General features: G+C 58.4%; 1 protein-coding gene across 1 annotated transcript; it reads left to right on the top strand.

Moving 5' to 3' along the window:
• Window positions 1–762: 762 nt before the first annotated feature.
• LOC125351163 (basic salivary proline-rich protein 2-like) lies at window positions 763–8,975 on the top strand. Its single transcript, XM_048345875.1, has 6 exons — window positions 763–789; window positions 2,769–2,946; window positions 3,041–3,407; window positions 3,549–4,384; window positions 4,502–4,823; window positions 8,678–8,975. Exons 1-6 carry the CDS (start codon window positions 763–765, stop codon window positions 8,973–8,975), a joined length of 2,028 nt encoding a protein of 675 aa, XP_048201832.1.
• Window positions 8,976–22,266: the final 13,291 nt, after the last annotated feature.

Raw genomic sequence — 22,266 nt, 5'->3', positions numbered from 1 at the left:
GACGGGCTCGCCGCCACACCTCATGGCTTATGACAGGCCCGCACCCAGACATGACGAGTTATGACAGGCCCGCCCACACACCTGACCACTTAGGACGGGCACGCCCCCAGACCTGACGGCTTATGACACGCACGCCGGCGGCCTGACGGCTTATGACAGGAACGACACACGACGTGATGGATTACCGCATGCCACGACGGGCACGACCCACGACCTGCCGGCTTACCGCACGCCGTGACGGGCGCCACCCACACACGCAGGGTTCACGCACGCGATGACGGGCACGCCACGAGACGTGACGGCTTATGACAGGCGCGACCGCGACCTGACGGATTCACGAGCGCCATGACGGGCATGCACCCCGACCTGCCGGATTCACGCACGCCATGACGGACGTGCACCCCGATATGCCGGATTCATGCACGCCGTGACGGCCGTGCACCCCGATATGCCGGATTCATGCACGCCGTGACGGCCACGCCCTCCACCTGCCGGCTTATGACAGGCACGCGCCCTCACCTGCACGCTTCGTGCACGCCGTGACGGCCCGCCCCACGACCTGACGGCTTCACGCACGCCATGACGTGCCCGACGCACGACCTGCGGGCTTATGGCGGGCCCGACACCAGACCTGCCGGCTTATGACAGGGACGCACCACGACCTGCCTGCTTATGACAGGCACGCCCCACCACCTGCCGGCTTCCCGCAGGCCGTGACGGCCGCGACGGCTGCGACCGCAACATGCCGTCTTCGTGCACGCCATGACAGGGCTGCACCGCTACCTGACGGTACACGGACATGATGCTGTGTGGAAAGGGGTAGAGTGATAACATGAAGCGTACAGGAGATAAGGGACGGATCCCGGGACGGGTTCAAACGACACGAGTTAACAGCTGGTACACATGGCCACCTTTACGGACAAAGGATGTGCTTTGACGAGTGTCGTTCGGCGTCACGCTTCGGAGCGGCGAGGAACGGCACGGTTCGTGGATGGCTAACTACGTGCGGTGGCTGACTGCGAATGTGCGCTGAGGACCGTAAGGAATACCTCCATGGGTAACAGACGATTTACATGAACACGACATGCCACTATTGAGGCATAGCTTTCAAGTACTTCCATCGACCACAGCTACCGTGAACTTTACAAAGGATGGTAGGAACTACGTAAACAAGACTGAAGGTATGTTCTCTTCTTACTGATGGGAAGGAGGACACAGAAATAACCATAGGAAATTAATGCTAACACACATAAACAAGGGGGATTTGAACATGGACATGCTGGACAAAAACCACTGTCACGTGTGGCGCTGTTGAGATATATCGTATTCGGTACGTGGGGATTCGACGGTTACTTGAATCTCCTTCAAGGTACACTTGCTTGGAACATATGTGCCTCAGGTCATTCGGTGCTCTGTACTTCTGATGTTCACAATCATGGCCTGTCACACACTCGTTGACGCTTCAGCTACTCTGGAATTTACAATAAGGTCTCGAGGACTTTTCTGTCTGGCCTGCCTTTGAGCCACCGTCCTCACATCTCACGCTCCCAAGGAGAGAGGATTACTACTGTGAACCGCTATGTGCCATGCACGAGATGGCTATAATGACACATTAGGAACTTGAACTTACGGTTCACAGTGTTAAAGGGAAAAACACACCGGCTCTGACTTTGACACGTCAAACGTCTCGTGATAACTTTCATTTGGACAGGTATCGACTGCTTCACACTATTTTATTTTTTGGTATTTTTTTTTAATTTCTTATAATTGAGCTTTCTTTTTTTCTCTAATTTTTATAATAAACCTGACGTAAAGACAGGTTACAGTATCATACGTTGGGCATTGGATACATTTCTTGTACTGTTTGTTGCCTTGTCACTCAGGCCCCCTCCCTCCCACCATTTCCCTCCCCCCAACCCCGGTGTTCACTTCACTTACACATTAAAAAGTTTTGCAAGTTTTGATTTTGTACTTATTTCTCTTTTTTTTCCCTGTGTCTCTCTAATTTGGTATTCACATTGAATTTCCGACTTCCAATACCAGTAAACACGTTTTCCAATACACTCACATAAGATTACAGACATAGTGTAGGTACAAACATAGGAAGGTGATACAAAACATCAACGACGATGGAAACTACACATACACATTGGACGTTGAAAGTACTTACAACTGTGATATATCACTTCTTTCCAGAACATGGACTTCATTTCACTTACCATCATCTTAGGAGTTTCTAAGGGTATAGCTATTGGGCCTGGTGATGCTCTGCTATGGCTTGCATAAACCTGTACTAATTATTCACAATAAGGGAGGCCATACAGTCCATGTTTCTTTGGGTCCGGCTCACTTCAATGACTATAACTTTTACCAAGTCCTTCCATTTCCTTAAAAATGGAACAATGTCATTCTTTCCAATAGAGGCATATTATTCCATTGTGTAAATGCACCACATTTTCCTGATCCATTCATCTATGGAGGGGCATCTGGGTTGGTTCCAGCTTCTCGCTATGACAAATTGTGCTGCGATGAACATTGTTGTGCTGGTGGCATTACTGTGATTTTGTTTGTCGGCTTTTGGATAGATACTCAACAGTGGGGCTGATGGGTCATAGGGAAGTTGCTTGACACTATTTTAAAACGTAACTTCGGGTGGCCCGATCATGGGACTTGCACTAGAGAACTCTGCACGGTCCCGGGCTTCTTTTACCTCAAGGATAGCACTCTCTCGATGTAGCCTAAGCGACACTTCTGTACTTTTATTGAAGTGTGGTTATGGTGATTACGGAGTGGGGATTCACAGACACAAGCCGAGCACCGCCCCCCACCTGCCCGCCAAGGAGAGGTGCCCGCCCCCCGACCTGCCCGCCAAGGAGAAGTGCCCGCCCCCCGACCTGCCCTCCAAGAAGAGGTGCCCGCCCCCCGACCTGCCCTCCAAGAAGAGCAGTGCCCGCCCCCCGACCTGCCCGCCAAGGAGAAGTGCCCGCCCCCCGACCTGCCCTCCAAGAAGAGGTGCCCGCCCCCCGACCTGCCCTCCAAGAAGAGCAGTGCCCGCCCCCCGACCTGCCCGCCAAGGAGAAGTGCCCGCCCCCCGACCTGCCCTCCAAGAAGAGGTGCCCGCCCCCCGACCTGCCCTCCAAGAAGAGGTGCCCGCCCCCCGACCTGCCCTCCAAGAAGAGGTGCCCGCCCCCCGACCTCCCCGCCCCCCCCCCACCTGCCCTCCAAGAAGAAGAGCCCGCCCCCCCAAGTGCCCGCCAAGAAGAAGAGCCCGCCCTGCCGCCCTCCAGACCGAAAGGCCCGCCCTCTGACCTTCCTGCCAAGACAGCCCCACCTCTAGCCCCGCCTCCAGCCACGCCCACCAGCCCACACCGACGAAGTACCGCATACCGGAAAGCCGCACCGGGAGAGTGAGGTATCGGGAATGCACACCCGGGGAGTGAGCACCCGGGGAACCTGGCCGCCGCATGGGGAACCTCGCCGCCTCTTGCTTGGGCAGGGGAGACCGGCGCTCCCGCTCCAAGAACCGCGCCCCCTTGCACCCCTGGCAGCGCCCCCGCCGCCGCTTCTACTGGTTGCGTCTCCGCTTCCGCTGGTGGCTTGAAGACCGGACAAAGTGGCTTGAAGACAGGAGAAGGAGAAGGCGGCAGGCTCCTCCTCCACCGGGCCCGCCGCACCCCGCCGCAACCGACGGCCCAGCGACGCTTCGTCCGCTTCCCACGAATGGGCCCGCCTCTGCACGGGAAGGCCCGCGGAGGCACGGGAAGGGCCGACGACGGTCGGGCCTACTTCCGGTGGCTGTGGGCCCGGGAAAGCCGCGCGCGCCTCGTGCGGCTGGGCACGCCGCCTCGGGCCTACTTCCAGTGGCTGTGGGCCCGGGAAAGCCGCGCTCGCCTCGTGCACGTGCGCCCGCCGCCTCGGGCCTACTTCCGGTGGCAGTGGGCCCGGGAAAGCCGCAAGCGCCTCGTGCGGGTGGGCCCGCCGCCTCGGGCCTACTTCCGGTGGCAGTGGGCCCGGGAAAGCCGCGTGCGCCTCCTGCACGTGTGCCCGCCGCCGCCTCGGGCCTACGCGCCTCGGGCCTACTTACGGTGGCTGTGGGCCCGGGAAAGCCGCGCGCGCCTCGTGCACGTGGGCCCGCCGCCTCTCGGGACCGGCATGGGGAACCGGGCCTCCGCGTCTTCCACGTCTTCGCAAAACAAAGACAGGGGAGAACGGCACGAACTCCACTGCCTGGACCCGGACTCTGCTCCCGCCACACCCGCACCGGATGGACCGCGCTTGGTGCGGGTCCAGATCGAGCCGCCGCCGAGGACGGGCGCGGGGAACCTCGCCGCCGAATTGGAACCCTCACCGCCGCCGCCGCCGCCGTCGCCGGAAGGACGGGATAGCAGGTAGGGGAGCTCGCGCTGCGACCCACGGCTGTCCCCCCTTCACCCCTGTGGCTTGCCCTCGCAGGCCCGACTCACCGTGGCCCCTCCTTGACCCCTGACCCCTGCTCGCACAGATCCGGGCACAGCTGCGGCCGGCCGTGTGAGGAGGGAAAAGCGCGCCGCCCCTTCGGCACTGCCGCCCGGGAGAGCGGCGGGAGCCGGGCCGGACGGGAGCAGGGAGGGGACGCGGAGACCCTCCGCCGCTCCACGACCGGCCACCCCCGCCGTCTGCGACGCTGCACACCCCTTGCGATGCGGACGCGGGGGCTACCCGAATCCCCCTCGGTTGCCGCTGACGGAAGGAACCCTGCACCTCCTTAGGGCGGCGGCGCCTGTGGACGTCGGCCCGGGCCCTGTTCGGCTGACCTTACGTGAAGGGGGAAGCCTGGAGAGAACGTACGTGAGACCTGGGCGACAGGGGAAGGAGGGGAGCGGGTGGGACACGGCGGCCTGTCACAAGGCCTGCCATGGCTGACGAAACCTCGGCCTCCCTTCATCGGGCCGCCCTACACCCATCCCAGCCGCCCCTCCCACCGAAGGCTTCCCTTCAACCGTCCCTGCAGCACCTTCAACCCTCGGCCTCCCTTCACCCATGCCTGCAGCCCCTTCCACCAAAGGCCTCCCTTCACCCATCCTTGCAGTCCCTTCAACCCTCCGCCTCCATTCACCCAGCCTTGCAGTACCTTCAACCCTCGGCCTCCCTTCACCCATCCCTGCCACCCCTTCCACCAAAGGCCTCCCTTCACCCATTCCTGCAGCCCCTTCCACCAAAGGCCTCCCTTCACTCATTCCTGCAGCCCCTTCCAACAAAGGCCTCCCTTCACCCATTCCTGCAGCCCCTTCCACCAAAGGCCTCCCTTCACTCATTCCTGCAGCCCCTTCCAACAAAGGCCTCCCTTCACCCATTCATGCAGCCCCTTCCACCAAAGGCCTCCCTTCACTCATTCCTGCAGCCCCTTCAAACAAAGGCCTCCCTTCACCCAACCCCGCAGCCCCTTCCACCAAAGGCCTCCCTTCACCCAACCCCACAGGCCCTTCCACCAAAGGCCTCCCTTCACCCATCCTTGCAGTCCCTTCAACCCTCCGCCTCCCTTCACCCATTCCCGCAGCACCTACCACCAAAGGCTTCCCTTCAACCGTCCATGCAGCACCTTCAACCCTAGGCCTCCCTTCACCCATTCCTGCAGCCCCTTCCACCGAAGGCCTCCCTTCACCCATCCTTGCAGTCCCTTCAACCCTCCGCCTCCCTTCAACCGTCCCTGCAGCACCTTCAACCCTAGGCCTCCCTTCACCCATTCCTGCAGCCCCTTCCAACGAAGGCCTCCCTTCACCCATCCTTGCAGTCCCTTCAACCCTCCGCCTCCCTTCACCCATCCTTGCAGTTCCTTCAAACCTCGGCCTCCCTTCACCCATCCCTGCCACCCCTTCCAACAAAGGCCTCGCTTCACCCATTCCCCGCAGCACCTTCCACCAAAGGCCTCCCTTCACTCATTCCTGCACCCCCTTCCACCAAAGGCCTCCCTTCACCCAACCCCGGAGCCCCTTCCACCAAAGGCCTCCCTTCACCCATCCCCGCAGCCCCTTCCACCAGAGGCCTCCCTTCACCCATCCCCGCCGCCCCTTCCACCACAGGCCTCCCTTTGCCCACCAAAGGCCTCCCTTCACCCATCCCTGCCGCCCCTTCCACCAGAGGCCTCCCTTCACCCATCCACGCAGCCCCTTCCACCAGAGGCCTCCCTCCACCCATCCCCGCCACCCCTTCCACCACAGGCCTCCCTTCACCCATCCCCACCAACCCTTCCACCAGAGGCCTCCCTTCACCCATCCCCGCAGCCCCTTCCACCAGAGGCCTCCCTTCACCCATCCCCGCCACCCCTTCCACCACAGGCCTCCCTTCACCCATCCCCGCCGCCCCTTCCACCACAGGCCTCCCTTTGCCCACCAAAGGCCTCCCTTCACCCATCCCTGCCGCCCCTTCCACCAGAGGCCTCCCTTCACCCATCCACGCAGCCCCTTCCACCAGAGGCCTCCCTCCACCCATCCCCGCCACCCCTTCCACCACAGGCCTCCCTTCACCCATCCCCAACAACCCTTCCACCAGAGGCCTCCCTTCACCCATCCACGCAGCCCCTTCCACCAGAGGCCTCCCTCCACCCATCCCCGCCACCCCTTCCACCACAGGCCTCCCTTCACCCATCCCCAACAACCCTTCCACCAGAGGCCTCCCTTCACCCATCCCCGCAGCCCCTTCCACCAGAGGCCTCCCTTCACCCATCCCCGCCACCCCTTCCACCACAGGCCTCCCTTCACCCATCCCCGCCGCCCCTTCCACCACAGGCCTCCCTTCACCCATCCCCGCCGCCCCTTCCACCAGAGGCATCCCTCCGCCCATCCCCGCCACCCCTTCCACCACAGGCCTCCCTTCACCCATCCCCGCCGCCCCTTCCACCACAGGCCTCCCTTCGCCCACCGAAGGCCTCCCTTCACCCATCCCCGCCGCCCCTTCCACCAGAGGCCTCCCTTCACCCATCCCCCCAGCCCCTTCCACCAGAGGCCTCCCTGCACACATCCACGCAGCACCTTCAACCCTAGGCCTCCCTTCACCCATCCCCCCAGCATCTTTCACCAAAGGCCTCCCTTCACCCATCCCCGCAGCCCCTTCCACCAGAGGCCTCCCTGCACACATACCCGCAGCCCCTTCCACCAGAGGCCTCCCTGCACACATCCCCGCAGCCCCTTCCACCAAAGGCATCCCTTCACCCATCCCCGCAGCCACATCCACCAAAGGCCTCCCTGCACCCATCCCCGCAGCCACTTCAACCCTAGGCCTCCCTTCACCCATCCCCCCAGCCTCTTTCACCAAAGGCCTCCCTTCACCCATCCCGCAGCCCCTTCCACCACAGGCCTCCCTTCACCCATCCACGCAGCACCTTCCACCAGAGGCCTCCCTCCACCCATCACCGCCACCCCTTCCACCACAGGCCTCCCTTCACCCATCCACGCCGCACCTTCCAACAGACGCCTCCCTTCACCCATCCCCGCAGCCCCTTCCACCACAGGCCTCCCTTCACCCATCCCCGCCGCCCCTTCCACCACAGGCCTCCCTTCGCCCACCAAAGTCCTCCCTTCACCCATCCCTGCCGCCCCTTCCACCAGAGGCCTCCCTTCACCCATCCCCCCAGCCACATCCACCAGAGGCCTCCCTGCACCCATCCCCGCAGCCCCTTCAACCCTACGCCTCCCTTCACCCATCCCCCCACCCTCTTTCACCAAAGGCCTCCCTTCACCCATCCCCGCAGCCACATCCACAAGAGGCCTCCCTGCACCCATCCCCGCAGCCCCTTCAACCCTAGGCCTCCCTTAACCCATCCCCCCAGCCTCTTTCACCAAAGGCCTCCCTTCACCCATCCCCGCAGCCCCTTCCACCACAGGCCTCCCTTCACCCATCCTTGCAGTCCCTTCAACCCTCGGCTTCCCTTCAACCGTCCCTGCAGCACCTTCAACCCTCGGCCTCCCTTCACCCATCCCCGCAGCCACATCCACAAGAGGCCTCCCTGCACCCATCCCCGCAGACCCTTCAACCCTAGGCCTCCCTTAACCCATCCCCCCAGCCTCTTTCACCAAAGGCCTCCCTTCACCCATCCCCGCAGCCCCTTCCACCACAGGCCTCCCTTCACCCATCCCCGCCGCCCCTTCCACCACAGGCCTCCCTTCGCCAACCAAAGGCCTCCCTTCACCCATCCTCGCAGCCCCTTCCACCAAAGGACTCCCTTCACCCATCCACGCAGCCCCTTCAACCCTCGGATTCCCTTCACCCATCCCCCCAGCCCCATCCACCACAGGCCTCCCTTCACCCATGCCTGCAGCCCCTTCAACCCTCGGATTCCCTTCACCCATCCCCCCAGCCCCTTTCACCAAAGGCCTCCCTTCACCCATCCATGCAGCCCCTTCCACCAAAGGCCTCCCTTCACCCATCCACGCAGCCCCTTCCACCAGAGGCCTCCCTTCACCCATCCCCGCAGCCACATCCACCAGAGGCCTCCCTCCACCCATCCACGCCTCCCTTCACCCATCCCCACCACCCCTTCCACCAGAGGCCTCCCTCCACCCATCCCCGCCACCCCTTCTACCACAGGCCTCCCTTCACCCATCCCCGCAGCCCCTTCCTACCTTGCCTTCCTCCACCCATCCCCGCCACCCCCTTCCACCACAGGCCTCCCTTCACCCATACCCGCCACCCCTTCCACCAGAAGCCTCCCTCCACACATCCCCACCTCCCCTTCCACCAAAGCCCTGCTTTCACCCATCCCCGCCGACCCTTCCACCCTGCACACACGGGCCCAGGCACAATCTCGCACCCTGCACCCACAGATCCTGGCCATGCTGTGGCCAGCATGGCTTGGACGGAGAAGCCCTGGGCCACTTCGGCCTGCCACGCGTGGAGGGGACACGAATCGACGGCGCTTCGACGTGCCGGAACGTGACGGCTGTGGCGCGGAGCGACGACGGGAACGGATAGAGGAGACGACGGACGGCCGCCGCTGCTGATACGACCGGCCACGACTGCACGACGGGGGCGCCGCCGACCCCTGCACGCACAAACCCCTGACCACGGACGATGCCTGCTGACTGCCGCCGTACCCGCCGCGGAAACGTATGCCTTCACGGACCCTGGCCCCCTCCTTTGCCTACCCGCGCGTGCATCCCAAACCCTCCACCACCCTTCCTCGTGCCACGACACGAGATCACATGACAACCACCCGGCTCGAACACCTTCTGCACGATTAAACCGAAGTTAATGAAACCTCGAGTATCGATGCGCCGCTTTCCTGTCGACGCTGGGGATCTTTATTGACACACGTGGGACACTTTGGTAGCTGGTGGGGATTCGGGACGGTAAGGACGTAGTCCTCTTACGAGGCTACGTGAAGGCTAGGTATACGAGCGGACACGGGGAGGCGTTGGGCATCCGAAGGTCTGGGTGACACGTTTTACTCTCTTTAGGAACAAAGCTTCGGGGATGACCGCAGATTGAGAGGCGTTTCTCGGGCGACGGACGATGCTTACGCTCGGGGACTGATCTCTAGGCTGATACGCTTCTTGGGCGGGGACCGCGGACCGGCTCCGGGGAGCTGCACGCCCGTGGATCGCGCCGCTGTCTTGACACGCCGTTCACGCTGCGGAAAGGTCGCGCGGACCTGCGCTCGGAACACACGCGCACCTGCTTGCTCCCTCCTGTCCGCTCCCTGGCCTGCTCTGTGCGGCGAGACGCATTCGGCTCCTCCACGGCCTTCGGGTCGCCCTGGGATCCCATCATAGCGTGGGGGGCTCCGCGGAAGCCCTGCGTGGTGAAGGTCTGGCCTGGGTTCGCTTCCACGGCGACGCGTATGTACGACGTGGCGGGAAGCGTCGCTGGGGATTGAGAGCCACGCTGCTAGCCTTGGGCACGGGACTGTCTAAATAAAATACATAAAAACGTGGGGGTCCAAGAATAAATAACATACCTTCTACAAAATTTTAAACTGAGATTGTTTCTTCGCCACACGGTCGACACGGTTAAAGGGAACCTGGGACTACAGAAAGGGTTTTGGGAAACTGAGAGCCACTGAGGGTGTGGGCGACGATGCAGACCCTCATCACGCATCGCACGGGCTCCCGGGTGACGACCTGCGCGCACACGGGATCGCACACGCGACATACCTCTTGCGGCCGGGGTCGGGAAGCGGGTACTTTGACGCTGAGGGTTGCTGATACCCGGCCCTTCTCTCTGGGTTCACTCGCTGGAACGCTCCGGCGACTCGCTCTATCTGCCGTCCTGTGACGGAGGAAACGTGAGCAGGGGCGGGACGGAGGCGGACGCGCACGGTGTCTTGGGGAGCGCGGGTGGGCGGAGACGGTGCGCCGCCATCCTGTGCGCTTTGCCCAGACTGTGGTAGGAAGGCGAGCGTGGCCTCTGACCGTGGCACTGTGCCAGGAGGCTGACACGGGCCGAGGCTCCCGGTGGGGGCCGCTTACGGTGGCTCCGAGGTTCCCTTACTATTACACCACACCTTGGAACCTGGCACCACACGGAAGTGACACCCACCCAGACCGGCCCGCCAGACGGGGAAGCACGCCAAGACAGGACCCGCGCTACAGAGAAGACACGCCCACAGACACATGACAGGCCCGCCCGCCGAGACCGGGCCGCGCGACGGACAAGCCACGCCCCCCGAGCCATGACAGGCCCGCCAGCCGAGACCGAGGCCGCGTGCCAGGAGACCAACGCACCCACCACGGAGACATGACAGGCAGCCCGCCGAGACAGGGGACGCGTGCAAGGAAAGCCACGCCCCACACAGCCATGACGGGCCGGCCGTGACAGGACCTCCCGCCGGGACCGGAGCCGAGACCGGGGCCGCGCGCCAGACAAGCCACGCCCCACACAGCCATGACGGGCCGGCCGTGACAGGACCTCCCGCCGGGACCGGAGCCGAGACCGGGGCCGCGCGCCAGCCAAGCCACGCCCCCCACAGCCATGACGGGCCGGCCGTGACAGGACCTCACGCCGGGACCGGAGCCGAGACCGGGGCCGCGCGCCAGACAAGCCACGCCCCACACAGCCATGACAGGACGGCCGAAACAGGCCCGCCCGCCGACACCGGAGCCGAGACCGGGGCCGCGCGCAAGACAAGCCACGCCCCCACAGCCATGACAGGACCACCCGCACACCCGCCGAGACCGGGGCCGTGCGCCAGGAAAGCCACACACCACGGAGCCATGACAGGCACGCCCGCCGACACAGGGGCCGCTCGCAAGGAAAGCCACGCCCACCACAGCCATGACAGGCCAGCCGTGACAGGACCTCCCGCCGGGACCGGAGCCGAGACCGGGGCCGCGCGACAGACAAGCCACGCACCCCACAGCAAGGACAGGACCGCCCGCCCAGACCGGCGCCGAGACCGGGGCCGCGCGCAAGACAAGCCACGCCCCCACACAGCCATGACAGGCCCGCCCGCCCAGAACGGTGCCGAGACCGGGGCCGCCGGCGACACAGAAGCCACGCCCCCACAGCCATGACAGGCACGCCCACCGAGACGGGGCCCGCCATGACAGGCCGACGCAGGGGAAGCCCCGGAGACGCTCGGGCCTACTTACTCCGCGGACGGACGCCACACGGGAAGCACCGACGCCAGGCGCCGCACGGGAAGTACCGAGGACGCTCGGGCCTACTTCCGGGGCCTGGGGGCCGGGGAAAGCGGCGCACGCCTCGTGCGGATAGGAAAGCATGGGGAACTGCGCCTCCGCCTCTTCGGCACAGGAACACGGGGGAGCAGGGCACGAACTACGCTCCCGAAACACAGACTCGGATGCGAACGCGACCGGGAAGGACGGACGACGAAAGGTGCGCTTCCAGATCGACCAGCCGCTCGGGACGGGCCCGGGGAACGTCGCTGCCGACTCGGACCTGTCGGCGACGCCGCCGCGCACGGGACGGGATAGCGGGTATGGGAGCGCGCGATGCACACCCCGACCGCACCACCACACACAAAAACCTATGCTGGGTCTCCCTCGACCTGGCACGCCTCGACCCCTGGGGCCTGCCCTCACCCCGGGACCGCCCGCACCGTACCATCCGCGTCCCCTGGGGCATGCCCTCACCCGTTGGGCCTGCCCTCACCCCGGCCCATCCTTGACCCCTGACTCTGGACCGCACACATCCAGGCAGGGCTGCGTCCTGCCTGGATCACCACGGCCACACCTTGAAACGTGGCCCCTGCACGCACAGATACGGGCCACGCTGCGAGCGGACGGGCACGGAGGAGGGAGCACGCTGCGACTTCGCAACGGCGGGCGTGGACGGCGGCGGGGGACGGGACGACGTGGACGGCGGCGCGATACGGGACGGGCGTGAACGGGTACTGGACGAGGCGACCCTCCGACGATCGACGGACGGACGCCACCGACGCCCACCGTCGGGAGAGATCAGCCCCAAGCATGTGCGCCTGATCTTTCATGAGGACGGAAGCCCCGACACCGTGTACAGGAGAGTGGTGCCGGACGTGAAGGACGACACGAGGTAGGACACGGTGGCCTGTCACACGGCGGGCGTGGCGGACTAAACCTAGGGCTCCCTTCGACCGTCCACGCCCGCTGAGGGGGGACACGCGGACTACCTTGCTCGCGACGACACTGACGGACCTTGTTCGGGTGGCACCCCTTCCGCCGTGCACGCACGGACCCCGGCCACACCTCGACCCCTGCACCCACAGATTATGCTTACGCTGCGGACGACGAGGCATGGACGCGCAAGCCCGGGGATGCTTCGGCAACCGAGTACTGACGGTGAGAGTCGACGGAGCTTCGGCGGGCGCGGCGGGGACGGCTGTGGCGCGGGGGGACGGCGTGACCGGCTACGGGACGGAGGGGACGGACGCCGCCGAAGACGACGACGGCGGCGACTGAACGGACGCTGGCACCGACTACGCCTGCGTGCGCGGACCCCGGCACGCTGCCGGTGACTGCCGGTTCCCCACGTTCCCCGCCCACGGACACGTACGAGTTCGCGGACCGTGGCCACCTCCTTTACCTACCCACGCCGTAATCACGGACCCTACGCCGCCATTCGTCTAACACGGACACGCGGTCGCCTTACACGCCGGCAAAAAAACATTCTGCACAATAAAAAAAGTTAACGGAACCTCGAGTCTCGATGCGTCGGTGTTTCCTGTCGGCGCTGGGGATCTGCGATGAGACACGTACGAGACTGCTTCCGTACACGGTGGGGATTCGGGACGGTAAGGGCGTAGCCCTCTTTTACGGAGACCTGCAGGATGGCTATAGAGACGGAAAATGGGAGGCGTTGGGCATCGCTACCTATGGGGGACGTGGACTACACACTTGAGGAATGAACATTCGGGCTTGACCACACATTGGAGTCAATATGCCTCTGTGGGACTCATGTCCGAGGACGGGCACGCTGTTTGCACGGTTGAGGGTCGGGACGTGATGGCTGTGTAGCCGAACACGGTGTGTGCCATGCGTCGCCACCTTCCGGGACGGGGTGAGCCGCTTGCGGGGATGTCGCTAAAACTATCCAAAATTCTTTTTAAAACGGCACCGACACGTGCTTTAACTTGGGAGGAATCTCTAGGCGGACACACTTCGAGGGAAGGGACCCTGGAGCGGATCCGGGGACCTGCACGGCCGTGCCTCACGATGCTGTTCTAAGACGCCATACACGATGCGGGAATGACAGAACGAGCTGGCCTCGGCACACACACGTGACTACTCCAGATACAGCCCCCTGGGCATCCGAGGTGCCCTTACTATTACACGCACACCTTGGAACCCGCCACCACGCAAGTGCACGCCCAACCAGACAGGCCCGCGACCGACCTGCACGCGCCCCGGGACTGGCCCGCAAACTACCTGCCCGCCCGCCGACAAAAGCACGCGAACGTCGGCACGCTGGCACTAACGCGCCGAGACGGGCACGCGTACACGTGCACGACACACAGACCGGAACGCAGAGACGGGAAAGGCCCGACCCCCAACCTGACGGCTTCACGCACACCATGACGGACACGCACCGTGAACGGACGGCTTGACACAGGCATGACACACGACATGCCGGCTTCCCACAAGCAAGGACGGGCGCGCTCCCAGACGGGACGCCTTATGACGGGCCCGCCCCCCCAACTGCGGGCTTCCCGCACGCCATCACGGGCCTGCCACCCAGACCTGATGGCTTCACGCGCGCCGGGACGGGCACGAACCGAAAACTGACGACTTCACGCACGCCATCACGGGCCTGCACCCACACCTGCCATCTTCCTGCACGCCATGACGGGCCTGCCCACCGACCTGCCGGCTTCACGCACATGACGGGCTCGCCGCCACACCTCATGGCTTATGACAGGCCCGCACCCAGACATGACGAGTTATGACAGGCCCGCCCACACACCTGACCACTTAGGACGGGCACGCCCCCAGACCTGACGGCTTATGACACGCACGCCGGCGGCCTGACGGCTTATGACAGGAACGACACACGACGTGATGGATTACCGCATGCCACGACGGGCACGACCCACGACCTGCCGGCTTACCGCACGCCGTGACGGGCGCCACCCACACACGCAGGGTTCACGCACGCGATGACGGGCACGCCACGAGACGTGACGGCTTATGACAGGCGCGACCGCGACCTGACGGATTCACGAGCGCCATGACGGGCATGCACCCCGACCTGCCGGATTCACGCACGCCATGACGGACGTGCACCCCGATATGCCGGATTCATGCACGCCGTGACGGCCGTGCACCCCGATATGCCGGATTCATGCACGCCGTGACGGCCACGCCCTCCACCTGCCGGCTTATGACAGGCACGCGCCCTCACCTGCACGCTTCGTGCACGCCGTGACGGCCCGCCCCACGACCTGACGGCTTCACGCACGCCATGACGTGCCCGACGCACGACCTGCGGGCTTATGGCGGGCCCGACACCAGACCTGCCGGCTTATGACAGGGACGCACCACGACCTGCCTGCTTATGACAGGCACGCCCCACCACCTGCCGGCTTCCCGCAGGCCGTGACGGCCGCGACGGCTGCGACCGCAACATGCCGTCTTCGTGCACGCCATGACAGGGCTGCACCGCTACCTGACGGTACACGGACATGATGCTGTGTGGAAAGGGGTAGAGTGATAACATGAAGCGTACAGGAGATAAGGGACGGATCCCGGGACGGGTTCAAACGACACGAGTTAACAGCTGGTACACATGGCCACCTTTACGGACAAAGGATGTGCTTTGACGAGTGTCGTTCGGCGTCACGCTTCGGAGCGGCGAGGAACGGCACGGTTCGTGGATGGCTAACTACGTGCGGTGGCTGACTGCGAATGTGCGCTGAGGACCGTAAGGAATACCTCCATGGGTAACAGACGATTTACATGAACACGACATGCCACTATTGAGGCATAGCTTTCAAGTACTTCCATCGACCACAGCTACCGTGAACTTTACAAAGGATGGTAGGAACTACGTAAACAAGACTGAAGGTATGTTCTCTTCTTACTGATGGGAAGGAGGACACAGAAATAACCATAGGAAATTAATGCTAACACACATAAACAAGGGGGATTTGAACATGGACATGCTGGACAAAAACCACTGTCACGTGTGGCGCTGTTGAGATATATCGTATTCGGTACGTGGGGATTCGACGGTTACTTGAATCTCCTTCAAGGTACACTTGCTTGGAACATATGTGCCTCAGGTCATTCGGTGCTCTGTACTTCTGATGTTCACAATCATGGCCTGTCACACACTCGTTGACGCTTCAGCTACTCTGGAATTTACAATAAGGTCTCGAGGACTTTTCTGTCTGGCCTGCCTTTGAGCCACCGTCCTCACATCTCACGCTCCCAAGGAGAGAGGATTACTACTGTGAACCGCTATGTGCCATGCACGAGATGGCTATAATGACACATTAGGAACTTGAACTTACGGTTCACAGTGTTAAAGGGAAAAACACACCGGCTCTGACTTTGACACGTCAAACGTCTCGTGATAACTTTCATTTGGACAGGTATCGACTGCTTCACACTATTTTATTTTTTGGTATTTTTTTTTAATTTCTTATAATTGAGCTTTCTTTTTTTCTCTAATTTTTATAATAAACCTGACGTAAAGACAGGTTACAGTATCATACGTTGGGCATTGGATACATTTCTTGTACTGTTTGTTGCCTTGTCACTCAGGCCCCCTCCCTCCCACCATTTCCCTCCCCCCAACCCCGGTGTTCACTTCACTTACACATTAAAAAGTTTTGCAAGTTTTGATTTTGTACTTATTTCTCTTTTTTTTCCCTGTGTCTCTCTAATTTGGTATTCACATTGAATTTCCGACTTCCAATACCAGTAAACACGTTTTCCAATACACTCACATAAGATTACAGACATAGTGTAGGTACAAACATAGGAAGGTGATACAAAACATCAACGACGATGGAAACTACACATACACATTGGACGTTGAAAGTACTTACAACTGTGATATATCACTTCTTTCCAGAACATGGACTTCATTTCACTTACCATCATCTTAGGAGTTTCTAAGGGTATAGCTATTGGGCCTGGTGATGCTCTGCTATGGCTTGCATAAACCTGTACTAATTATTCACAATAAGGGAGGCCATACAGTCCATGTTTCTTTGGGTCCGGCTCACTTCAATGACTATAACTTTTACCAAGTCCTTCCATTTCCTTAAAATGGAACAATGTCATTCTTTCCAATAGAGGCATATTATTCCATTGTGTAAATGCACCACATTTTCCTGATCCATTCATCTATGGAGGGGCATCTGGGTTGGTTCCAGCTTCTCGCTATGACAAATTGTGCTGCGATGAACATTGTTGTGCTGGTGGCATTACTGTGATTTTGTTTGTCGCTTTTGGATAGATACTCAACAGTGGGGCTGATGGGTCATAGGGAAGTTGCTTGACACTATTTTAAAACGTAACTTCGGGTGGCCCGATCATGGGACTTGCACTAGAGAACTCTGCACGGTCCCGGGCTTCTTTTACCTCAAGGATAGCACTCTCTCGATGTAGCCTAAGCGACACTTCTGTACTTTTATTGAAGTGTGGTTATGGTGATTACGGAGTGGGGATTCACAGACACAAGCCGAGCACTGTTGCCCTTACGGCGTGTTCCGAGCCATAGAGGGACGTTTATTACATATCCAAGAATTACGTACCTGGGTTCCTTAATGACGCACGGTGCTGCGTACGTGGGAGACTACCTTTCTTCGTTCTTTCACTTACTTACTGTTACGGTGATACACGACACGCTGTCACAGGGTGGGCCTTGGGTACGTCTCCTATGATGTTGGGGTTCTGGACACCCCCTTTCTCCACCACGGGAGAATGGTAACCACAAACCCTATGAAAGAGCACTCAGCCTGGCCTCCGCCAGCGGAAGGCCAAAGGCGTGCTCACATGGGCAAGCGCTAACTTGAGACGGGTTGCTGAAGCTTCCCCTCCCCCCAGCCCCCCCACATGTTAGCGAGGGCGGAGGCGAAAAGGAAGGCATCAGGGACACGCTGCGGCGGTGGAATGCGTCTCAAAAACCTTTAATATGGAAGGGCACTTATATAGAAATAAAGGCGGGGAAAGAAAGGGGGCTGGACAAAGGGTCAGTCATAGGCTAGGGTCACGTTCATCAAGTGACATAGAGAAACCTCCCTTTGTGGGCGGGACAACCCCATCATGGTGGCACGCGCGTGTTCACCTCCCAAGGGGTGGAGGTCAGAAGGTGGGAGGGACTTCCATTGTCCCAAGGCTGGTGGAAGGGCAGTCTTTCCCAGGACATAGTGATCCCCAACACTATGACGGTTGTTACCTACTCACTCATTCACGATGCACCCTTTCACTCTCACACCATAAATTCTTATGTGCATTTACAACACTAACTTCTGTGAGTTCGGCTTCGGTCGGTTATCTTCTTCTCCTGTCTATCGTTTTTGGTATTATTGATTTATTTTTTTGGCCTGTACTGGCCCTTGGACTCAGGGACTGAGCACTGTCCTCCCTTCTTCCCGCTCGAGGCTAGCACTCTGACACTTGAGACACAGCGACCCTTGTGGCCGTTTTCTGTATAAGTGGTGATGGGGGATCGAACCTAGGGCCTCGTGTGTCCGACGTGGGCACTCTTCCCGATAGGCTATATCCCCGGCCACTGTCTACCGTTTCAGATACTCCCATTCAGTTACGCGGATCAAATAACGGGACGCACGGTGTCCCGGTGTGCTCATATGGCACGTGATCACGGATGTCCTTTGCCGATACGACTTCTGGGTCTTTGCGGTACGTGACTCATACGTAAAGGATCACGGACTGCACGCTCCTACGTGGCTGCGAATCGTCCGCTTTAGATTGCATTGCCAATGCGCTTTCTGAATTACGCTGTGAAGGGGAGAGGTGGGGTTCCGTGATATCAACAATACAAGGGGGAATTATCAAGTGACGCACTTGAGGACATACATTCTGCGGCGAGGGAGGAATGAAGGAGGAATGACGTTTCCACAGGCTTGCGGCTACGATAGCCCTAGAACTGAGATAACCATCCGTGGGTACAGAATACATACACCGGGTTCGGGGTGGACCAGGGTGTCAGATGTCGGGATTGATACAAACATGACACTGCATGCAGCACTGATATTCATAGGTTATTACAGGACAGGGGCTGACACAAAACATTACACCTCAGCAAGCAACGAGGTTGGCGGGGTGGATCCCTACGCCTACACGTAGGGAAAGACAATAATTAAAGGAGGGAGGCTCCTTGCTACGGCACTAAGCGTGACTCAAAATTGATTGGTGCCAGGGACAGAGGAGGCTGGGGTTTCTACACAGACACGGAAAGTCGGGTGGAGAACTAGGATTCCCTCGCACGACGCACGATATTCGGAGAAGATTCGGGGTAGGGAGACCGCTGGGGCCGCGATCACTGTGGGAAGGGATGAAGGGGGGGTGCGTGCTTTCTGAGGGAGGGGATGGAAAACCTGGGGGGGGGGGGGGACGGAACGCTTCGGGGACCGGCGTTTCAGCTGCCGGGGATGGAAGACCGGGATCAGGGTTATTATGACGGTGGGGATGGCGGGTGAGCGGGGTGAGGGGTGGCGGAAAGAGGATTACGAAAATGGGGGACACCGTGGAACGAGGTGACGGTTGAACGTGGGACAGGTCAAAAACGGCCTGGCGACACTGCCGCGAGGGTTGCCGGTGCTCACATACGACCGTGGGGTGGGGGCGGGGGCTGGATTTACTTTTCATCCGGATTTCGAGGAGAACACTAGCTATAGGATAACACTTCACAGTCACTTTAAGGCACGTGGTACTGTGGAAGGAAGACGGGGATACCGAATACCAACTTCAGCACGATATTACAAACAAAAGGTATACGCTCTAAAGACGTTCTGGGGCTAACACCCAAACACATTGATCTGCTAGCCAAGATTACAAGACACAAGACACCGAAAAGAAGGTCAGAAAATATAATACTTATGCGAATACAGAAAAAGGGAAAAGCCATCAATAACATAATGAATATAGAAACAGAAGCATATAACACACACGGTAACTGATCATTCATGAACATATGAATGAAAATGAAACAAAGGACATAATAAACACCGTGGCATTCAATGTTAAAACAACAAGGTCTCTTCTCACGTGTGCGTGACGGTGTGTTTTCAATGACAGCCGATAAAAATACAGTCCTCGGAATCAACGAGTTCAGGGAGCAATGAAGCGGAGCCGTGTGTGATGAGTACACCACGAGATGCACATGGGGCCACATTCATCCTCGACGTGCAAAGCCACATCAATTCATTCCTCATCTCTGAAACGCAGACACAAGAGTGATTCTTCTCTTTGGTACGACATGGGTGTCAAGGAACCTGATAGAAGGAAAGACACAGGGGATTACTAAAGTGAACAGGATTGAAAGACATGCAGTCAAACAGTAACCGTGCATGAAGACAAAAGACTGCGTGGACACAACAGATGACCGTGCCTATAAGGAAATCACGACGACACGATCACTTCATGCATGACATTTACATTACATTGGATGAACAATGCGGGTTCGTCTATGCAAACATTTTAGGGTAAAAAGAAACGAGAAAGACCACACGAACACTGTGAACTACTCAGAATCTTTATTGTGTTCGAAACCACACAAAACCGGTGATAATCACTCAGTTGGAAAACACTGTAGGACCGAAACACACTATTGCCCACGGTTTGGATTGCACATGGTAAAAACATAACATGCCGCACATTATCACACAAAACGTGAGATGAAACAAGAATGACCAACAAGATAAGAATACGTGACACCACTACTTTCAACTAATTATTCGTACACGGTACAGCTCAACATTTAAACTATCATTAATGGCTTCAAAATGCAATGCAAAATAAAATACAACGACACATTAGGAACTTGAACTTACGGTTCCAAGCTATACAGGGAAAACCACACCGCTTTGACTTTGACACGTCAGACGTCTCGTGATAAGTTTCATTCGGACAGGTATCGACTGCTTGACACTATTTTATTTTACTTTATTTTATTTTTTATTTTTTATAACTGAGCTTTTTTTTCTCTCACATTTCATTATCAAACTGACGTACAGAGAGGATACAGTATCATACCTTGGGCATTGCATACATTTCTTGTACTGTTTGTTGCCTTGTCACTCAGGCCCCCCTCCCTACCACCATTTCCTCCCACCCACCACGGTGTTCAGTTCACTTACACCAAACAGTTTTGAAAGTATTGCTTTTGCAGTCGTTTCTCTTTTTTCACCCTGTGTCTCTCGAATTTGGTGTTCCCATTGCATTTCCTAATTCAAAGACCAGTAAACACGGTTTCCAATATACTCAGATAACAATACAGACATAGTGTAGGTACAAACAGAGGAAGGTGATACAAAACGTAAACAACGATGGAAACTACACGTACACATAGGACGTTTAAAGTACTTACAACTGTGATATATCACTTGTTACATAACATGGACTTCATTTCACTTACCATCATCTTAGGTGTTTCTAAGGGTATAGCTATTGGGCCTTGTGATGCTCTGCTATGGCTTGCCTAAACCTGTACTAATTATTCCCAATAAGGGAGGCCATAGACTACATGTTTCTTTGGGTCAGGCTCACTTCACTTACTATAACTTTTTCCAAGTCCTTCCTTTCCTTATAAAGGAACAATGTCATTCTTTCTGATACAGGCATAATATTCCATTGTGTAAATGGACCACATTTCCCTGATCCATTCATCTATGGAGGGGCATCTGGGTTGGTTCAAGCTTCTCGCTATGAAAAAATTGTGCTGCGATGAACATTGCTGTGCTGCTGGCATGACTGTGATTTTGTTTCTGGGCTTTTGGATAGATACACAACAGTGGGGCTGCTGGGTCATAGGGGAGTTGCTTCACACTATTTTACAACGTTACTTCGGGTGGCCCGATCATGGACTTGCACTCGAGAACTCTGCACGGTCACGGCTTGTTTTAGCTCAAGGATAGCACTCTCTCGATGTAGCCTAAGCGACACTTCTGTACTTTTATTGAAGTGTGGTTATGGTGATTACGGAGTGGGGATTCACAGACACAAGCCGAGCAATGTTGCACTTACGGCGTGTTCCGAGCCCTAGAGGGACGTTTATTACATATCCAAAGTTACGTACCTGGGTTCGTTAATGACACGCGGTGCTGCATACGTGGGAGACTCCCTTTCTCGTTCTTTCACTTACTTACTGTTACGGTGATACACGACACGCTGTCACAGGGTGGGCCTTGGGTACGTCTCCTATGACGGTTGTTACCTACTCACTTGTTGACGATGCACCCTTTACCTCTCACACCATAAATTATTATGTGCATTTATAACAATAACTTCTGTGAGTTCGGCTTTGGTCGGTTATCTTCCTCTCCTGTCTATCGTTTTTAGTTTTATCTATTTATTTTTTTGCCCTGTACTGGGCCTTGGACTCAGGGCCTGAGCACTGTCCCTGCCTTCTTCCGCTCGAGGCTACCACTCTGCCACTTGAGCCACAGCGACCCTTGTGGCCGTTTTCTGTATAAGTGGTGATGGTGGATCGAACCTAGGGCCTCGTGTATCCGAGGTGGGCACTCTTCCCGATAGGATATATCCACGGCCACTGTCTAACCGTTTCAGATACTCCATTCAGTTACGCGGATCAAATAACGGTACGCACGGTGTCCGGTGTGCTCATATGGCACGTGATCACGGATGTCCTTTGCAGATACGACTT

Source organism: Perognathus longimembris, chromosome 5, assembly GCF_023159225.1.
Source record: "Perognathus longimembris pacificus isolate PPM17 chromosome 5, ASM2315922v1, whole genome shotgun sequence".
Lineage (NCBI taxonomy): Eukaryota > Metazoa > Chordata > Mammalia > Rodentia > Heteromyidae > Perognathus > Perognathus longimembris.
This window is presented reverse-complemented; position numbering and strand designations above follow the sequence as displayed.

What these genes read in the sequence shown, in the direction of transcription:
- LOC125351163 (XM_048345875.1), top strand. Translation starts at nt 763, where the DNA reads ATGACAGGGCTGCACCGCTACCTGACG. An exon ending in GGCTGCACCGCTACCTGACG is followed by an intron (nt 790 to 2,768) that starts GTACACGGACAT and finishes CTTTTATTGAAG; the next exon opens with TGTGGTTATGGTGATTACGG. An exon ending in CCTGCCCTCCAAGAAGAGCA is followed by an intron (nt 2,947 to 3,040) that starts GTGCCCGCCCCC and finishes CTGCCCTCCAAG; the next exon opens with AAGAGCAGTGCCCGCCCCCC.